At 66.4% G+C, this 6,530-nt stretch overlaps 1 protein-coding gene across 1 annotated transcript; it reads left to right on the top strand.

The window, feature by feature from the left end:
• Nucleotides 1–301: 301 nt before the first annotated feature.
• Nucleotides 302–6,044, top strand: LOC130597471 (collagen alpha-2(VIII) chain-like). The gene is made up of 22 exons (XM_057406025.1): nucleotides 302–544; nucleotides 714–850; nucleotides 1,192–1,260; nucleotides 1,433–1,495; nucleotides 1,576–1,641; nucleotides 1,992–2,198; nucleotides 2,287–2,733; nucleotides 2,890–3,009; nucleotides 3,091–3,144; nucleotides 3,349–3,375; nucleotides 3,698–3,799; nucleotides 3,963–4,007; nucleotides 4,183–4,263; nucleotides 4,370–4,411; nucleotides 4,520–4,547; nucleotides 4,738–4,787; nucleotides 4,894–5,028; nucleotides 5,174–5,236; nucleotides 5,334–5,402; nucleotides 5,544–5,612; nucleotides 5,749–5,943; nucleotides 6,018–6,044. The coding sequence occupies exons 1-22, from the start codon at nucleotides 328–330 to the stop codon at nucleotides 6,042–6,044; spliced, it is 2,313 nt and encodes a 770-aa protein (XP_057262008.1). The 5' UTR covers nucleotides 302–327.
• Nucleotides 6,045–6,530: the final 486 nt, after the last annotated feature.

The following is a 6,530-nucleotide window of genomic DNA, read 5'->3' as shown; positions in this document are numbered from 1 at the left end:
AGCACCCGACTGCTCGCCACGGTCAATGCCCCTTGCTCTCAGCCAGCCCCCTCCTCGCTGGTTTTACTCCCCATTTCCAGGCAGCATCTCCTCCCCAGCCCGCCCTCGCCTTGGTTCCATCAGCTCCTCCCGGCCCTGGCTCCCTTCCCCGTGGTTCCCGGCTGCCCCCTCTCACTCTTGGACAGTGACCCGGCCATGTTGGTGCTGAGCCCCCTCCGGATGCGGCCCGTAGGTGCGGGTGCCGGGGCGGGCAAGGGGCGTGTCGGGCCGCGGGGGGGGCGCCGTGATAACTGCGGGTGTCGGGAGCAGACAGCACAGGCGAGCGGGATGAGCCCAGGACCCCCAGCCTGGGCAGCCCGGCCCCGAGGCAGCGGCATGGGGTCCGGCAGCCCCCAGCACCTACTCCCCGTGCTCTGCATCCTCTGGGTGCTGGCCGGACGCCTGCCCTCTGCCACGGCCCAGTGGTTTTATCCCCTGGGCTTGGACGACACCACCCCGGACCCAGGCACCAGCCCTACAGCGCCCATCCTGGATGGGGAGGAAGGTAGGTATGGAGGGACAGGGCATGGCTTCCCTGCATCCCTGGCTCCTGCACCCCAGCAAACAAGGGAACCTCTGGCATAAGGCTGGAGGGTGAGGTGTGGGGTGCTGGGGTCCGGGGCTGCTGTGGCTGCCCCACCACTTCCCACCCCATCACCCCTTTGCTCCTGCAGACAGAGATGCCGTGGAGCCCACTAGGAAGATGCTGCTGAGCAAACCCCCGCTGGCAACAGCCCCCAGACGTCGGGACCCCCTCGCCAGGGGCGCGGGGAAGGGTCTGGGCCATGCCCCACCACGCACACGAGGCCAGGTGCCTTTCCCCGGACAGGGAGTCCGTCCTCCCCCCAGCTTCTCCAGCTCTCCCGACCCCCCCCAGCCGCTGCAGGGCTCCTTGCCCTGTCCTTCCCCTTATCCGTGCCCTGCAGCACACACAGCCCAGGCAGGGCAACGCGCCCTGCTCCGGCCGTGGCTCAGCCTCCTCTATCCCATGGGAAGGAGCTGTGGCAGCTCCCGGTGTCCCCACACATGGCCGAGCCCCACAGCAGAGATGTGCTGAGCCCCCACCCGCTCCCCAGGCAGCCACGGCTGTGGAGGGGTCCTTCATGCCCCCAAGCCCCACACTGAGCACTCCCTGTCCATCCATCCCCGCAGCAGCGACCCACAGTCGCCCCGGAGATCTTCGAGGGGAGCGCAGAGGAAGAGGAGTTCCTGCAGATCAAGGTGGTGGAGGGCCCTGAGCCCCAGGGGGGCTGCGAGAGACAGCCCGGGATGTGCCCCCGGGTGGGGGGCTCTGGGGGATGTGGGCTGGCAGGGCAGGATGGGGACGGTGCTGCAGGGGATGGGGCCGGTGCCCAGGGGTCTCAGGACTCAGCCCCTTGTCTCCTCCACACAGACAACAGCAAAGGGGCTGCCCCGGCGGGTGCCCCCAGCCCCAGAGGTGGATCCAGCTGTGCAGGTAAGCGGGGCTCAGGGCACCCACCCCGCAGCCTGCAGCCGGGCTCCCAGCCCGCACCTCACCGCGCTCTCCCTCTCCAGATGCACAACGGCTCCGGCTGCGTCTGCCCCGTGCGCCCCGGCCCTCCCGGCCCCCCCGGCCCCAAGGTGCGGTGATCCTCCCCGGGGACACACGGGGGCACAGGGACCCATAGGGACACACAGGGGCACAGAGATCCATAGGGACACACGGGGGCACAGAGATCCATAGGGACACACGGGGGCACAGAGATCCATAGGGACACACGGGGGCACAGGGACCCATAGGGACACACCGGGAGGAATCCTGAGGCTCTTTTGGCCGTGCACAGTTTTCCACTCGTATTTGGACTCTTGCCTCGGGGTCTGGGTGGGGGACAGAGCGGGTGGTCCCTGGCAAGGGGCAGCAGGTCCCCGCGATGGGCACTGATGGAGGAGAGCACCAGGAGCCGGAGCCAGGCTCTATCTTTTCCAAACAGGGAGAGAAAGGCGACCGAGGATCCCCGGGGGAGAGAGGCCAGCCAGGGCTCTCTGGGGAGAGAGGGAAGTCGGGCAGCCCAGGGCAGCCGGGTCACCAGGGACCCCGGGGTCCCCCAGGTCCTCCGGGACCCCCGGGACCCCCAGGCACCTGGGGAGCCAGGAGCCAGCCTGCACCCGCCGCCCTTCCCAAGGGATCCGAGAACGAGGTGAGTGCTCGGGTAGGCTGATTCCAGGGCGGGGGGGCTGACAGTGGTGTCAATGCCCGGGAGGGATGGGGAGCATGGCTGTGGGCAGCCCAGGGGATGGGAGCAGCAGATGGGAATAGGGGATGGGATGCTGCCATTCACTAACTCCACTCTCTCTTTCTCCCTCCAACCCAACAAGCATCTGGGAGCATCCAGCCCGGTGGGAAACCCGGGACCCCCAGGTCCCCCAGGGCTGCCCGGACCCCCAGGCTACCCAGGCCACGAAGGCCCCCCAGGGGTCCCTGGGCGGGATGGGCAGCCAGGACCCCCCGGCCCACCTGGGGCTGTGGGACCCCCTGGTTTCCCTGGGGCTGAAGGACCTCCGGGATCTCCAGGCTTGGCTGGGACAGATGGATCCCCGGGGGCACCGGGGCTCCCAGGGCCCCAGGGTCCCCCCGGGGTGCCTGGGCACGAAGGCCCCCCCGGCCCCACAGGACCTACATCCCTCCCTGGCAAACCAGGGCTCCGAGGGGAGCCGGGATCCCCTGGACTAAAGGTAAGTGGGTCCCAGCCCCAGCCTGTCCATGGTCCTGCAGGAGCTCAGAGCCAGCGAAATGGGGATGGACCATGAGCCCCTTGCTCTGCCCCAGCCCTGCTGCTATGGATCTGGGGTGCTAAGCCCCCACACTCACTACCCCATGTATGCTGGCAGGGCGAGAAGGGCGAATATGGACTGCCGGGCATGCCAGGGAACCCTGGCCGCACCGGAGAGACCGGTGCCCCGGGCATGCCAGGGCCCATGGGACCACCAGGGCCACCGGGGGACTACAGGGTGAGTAGGGGGTAGGTCCCGGGGCTGCAGGTGCTCGGGGACCTGCCCCATGCTCACCCCCGGCACATCCTCTCCTTCCAGTGCGACCTGCGCCACGCAGGGCACCATGGATCAGCCGGACCACCGGGCCCCAAGGTGAGCCAGGGCACCGTGGGTGGAGGTGTTGGCACCAGGGGCATGGGGACAGCATCGGCCGCGCTGCTCCCCGGCGCTGGTGTCAAAACCAAACAGTTCCATGGCGGGTGTTGCCCGGTGGAGTGAGGCACAGCGCTGAGCAGGGGGGCTGGGACTGTACCCCCGGAGCTGGGCACCAACGGGACCTCTCTGCTTTCCTTCCAGGGAGAAAAGGGTGACCCCGGAGAGCGGGTTAGTAGCCACGAGCACTGGTGCAGGGGGTGGGTCCCATCCCTGCAACCTGAATGTGAACCCCTGAGCCACAAGAGCTGCCTCCGTTCCCCACTGCCCTCTCCTTGGGCAGCACCAACCTTCACTCACCCAGTGGCATCACTGGGGTCCCCAGACGGGCTGGGGCACGGGAAGGGGGGACTGGAGAGTCACACTATCCCTGTGGTACCTGCAATGCACATGTGTGCACAGCCATGCAAGCATGCAGTTCCCCCATGCACACACACAGCATCCCCGTCACCCAGCACAGGATATAATCGTGCCTTTTCTGTGTCTCACCCAGGGGTGCTGCTATGGGGAACATGGGTGCAAACCAGGCCACCCCCCCTTCCCCAGCACCGGCAGCCAGGCCGGCTCCTGGGTGCCCATCAATGGGTACCAGACGGTGAGTCCTCAGGGATCACGGGGATCATGGCAAGGGGTGCCCAGGAGGCTCTGTGTGCCCCACTGGCAGGTCCCCAGGGCTCACAGCCCCAGCTGGTTTGGAGGGATGGAGGATGGAGAGAGGGAGGATGGAGATCATCTCAATCTTCTCTCTTTTTCTGCAGGGCAGCAAAGAGGAGACGGAGATTTACGGAGCAATCATTCCCCATGTGAGAGACACTGTCTGGCTCCTATCTGTGTGCTGCCCCAGCCCAGGGGGGGTTCAGCCCTGGGAGGGGAAGGGAGTGGGAAGGATGAGGGACAGCAATGGGGTGTCTTATAGCTGCTCCCCCAAAAGGCAGCACCAAAATAGCCCAGCCCAACCTCCACACTGATCTGCTGCAGGGTCTTCGAGGTCCCCCTGGGAACCCCGGCCCCCCCGGGCCCCCTGGTCCCCCCGGAGCACCAGGACTCCTCTACCTCAATGTAAGGTGCAGCAGTGGCTGTGCACGTGCCTGTGCCAGAGCACACACATGTGTGAGCACGCGCAGCACGAGGGGCTCCCCACAAACCCACCTCTCTTTGCTTCCAGAGGGTTTACCCCATCCGTGCCCAGCAGCCCTGCAAGCAGCCGGTAAGCCACAGACTTACTGTCCCCAGGAGAGACCCCGTCCCCTCCCCATGCACCAGGAAGGGTGTCCTGGTGCCCAGCAGCAGTAACGGGCCCCGCTTGCCTCCGCAGGCAGCCTCGGATGCGGGCTGGACAGAAGGTGAGGCCATTTCTCAGGTGTTTCCAGTGCTCCATCCTCCTTGGAACCACCTTTTATCAACTCTGGACTCCTTTTCCGGGGTCCCCAGTGCTGCAGCTGGCTCTCCCACCCCGCTCCCAGTACCAGCATCCCTGCAGAGAGCACCCCAGCCCCTGCACCGGGATGCTTTATAACCCCCAACCCTCTTCAGGTGCCGACGTCCCTCGGACGGAGCCTCTGGACTCCCGTGTCGATCTCCAGGTTGGTCCTCACCATGGCCATAGTCGAGCACCCCCCAAGCTGTCCGGCTGCCCCACGCACAGCAGCTGGGCCGTGCCCCTGAGCCATGAACCTCTCCATCCCCCAGCGCCAGATGTGGGTCTTCAGGACCAAGGAGCTGATGCTGAAGTCAGGCAGCGCCGTGCCCGAGGGGAGCTTGGTCTACGTGCGGGAAGGGAGCAGCGCTTTCCTCCGGACCCCCACTGGCTGGAGCCGCCTCCTGGTACCGAGCACACCCCTTGGGGTCCCTCATAGGGTTGGGGGAGCAGGATCCAGCCCTGGCAGCTGGATTTGTCACTGGGGCAGCAGAGCCCTGGGATGGAGCTGGTTCCTCCCTAACCCATGGCTCTGCTCTTTGCTTTGAGCAGCTGGAGGATTCGAAGTCCCTCTTTGCTGGTGATGACCCCTCTGCTTCCACCCCTCGGTACCAGGTGAGGGCTGTGGGTACCCATCGAGGGGACAGAGCCCTCCTTTGTTGGCCAGGGGGCAGACAGGCTCCTGTGGGACTGTCCTCTCCTTTCCATTCAGGAGGCAAAGCGGGTGCAGACAAAAGGTCCTGACACGGCGCTGCCTGCGCTGACCCCAATGGACTCACTGGTGAGCCCTGCAGCAGGTCTTTGTGCCATGGGGTTGGGGTATCTGCAGGGCAGCGTACACGAAGAGCCTGGGGTCATGTTGGGCTGCACCCATGGCAGAGGGATGGATGTCCCTGGGCTGACCTGAGCTGTGTTATTGCAGGTCCAGAAGGAAGGGGGACAAGAGATGCCCCAGACCCTGCCCACCACCATCGCCCCACGGATCCCATCAGTAAGCAGTGCCCAGCTCTGGGCAGAGGTGCTGAGGGGACCTTTCCATGCCCAGGCAGCCCCTCACAGCTTCTTGGGAAGGGAGAGCAGAGACCTCAAATCCCAGCCATGCCCAAGCCTCCCTGCTTTCCCCCCAGCTCCGCCTGGCCGCGCTGAACGTGCCCCTCACCGGTGACATGAGCGGGCTCCGCGGTGCCGACCTGCAGTGCTACCGGCAGTCTCAGGAGGCTCAGCTCTACGGCACTTTCCGGGCGTTCCTGTCAGCCCCTACCCAGGACTTAGTCTCCATCGTCAAGAGGACGGACAGGAACCTCCCTATCGTCAACCTGAAGGCAGGTACCCCTGTCCCCCGCGGGGCTGCTGCACCCTGGCCGTGCTCAGCACTTGTGTTATGGGGAGCTCGGAGGGTTGCCCACACGTGGCATCGCCTTAGCCCCTGGCCCCCAGCTCAGTGCCACTGCTTGTGCCCACAGGGGCAGCTCCTGGCCAAGTCCTGGACCTCCCTCTTTGAGGGGCAGACCAGCGCCGCGCTGCGGGGCCCCATCTACTCCTTCAATGGGGGCAATGTCCTGACCGATCCTCTCTGGTGAGTCTGGTGGGCACCAGCAGAGTAACCCTGAATGAACGCACCCGCACTGGGGTGGGGGGGGTCTGCACTGGTCCCCCTGCTCCCAATGCTTGCACAGATGCAAAGACCTGGAGGGGGTCCCCCCAGCCCTTCTCACCCCCATCCCTATCCGCAGGCCCCGGCCGCTGGCCTGGCACGGATCCACGCCGCGGGGCAGCCAAGCCCGCAAGCGGGATTGCCAGGGCTGGCGCAGCTCCGGCACCGGGCAGGGCCTGGCCGCTGCGCTGGGCGAGGGCAGGCTCCTGGCTGGGCAGCGGCACAACTGCTCCGAGGCGCTGGTGGTGCTCTGCG

Source organism: Pezoporus wallicus, unplaced genomic scaffold (assembly GCF_028554395.1).
Source record: "Pezoporus wallicus isolate ANWC-B61680 ecotype Strahan unplaced genomic scaffold, APGP_CSIRO_Pwel_v1 contig_14525, whole genome shotgun sequence".
NCBI classification, from domain to species: domain Eukaryota; kingdom Metazoa; phylum Chordata; class Aves; order Psittaciformes; family Psittacidae; genus Pezoporus; species Pezoporus wallicus.
This window is presented reverse-complemented; position numbering and strand designations above follow the sequence as displayed.

Bases quoted from the DNA above. Each gene is read 5' to 3' on its own strand.
- LOC130597471 (XM_057406025.1), top strand. From the start codon at position 328: ATGAGCCCAGGACCCCCAGCCTGGGCAGCCCGGCCCCGAGGCAGCGGC. The intron at 1,496-1,575 runs GTAAGCGGGGCT...CTCCCTCTCCAG, and splicing joins AGGTGGATCCAGCTGTGCAG to ATGCACAACGGCTCCGGCTG. The intron at 1,642-1,991 runs GTGCGGTGATCC...TTTTCCAAACAG, and splicing joins CCGGCCCCCCCGGCCCCAAG to GGAGAGAAAGGCGACCGAGG.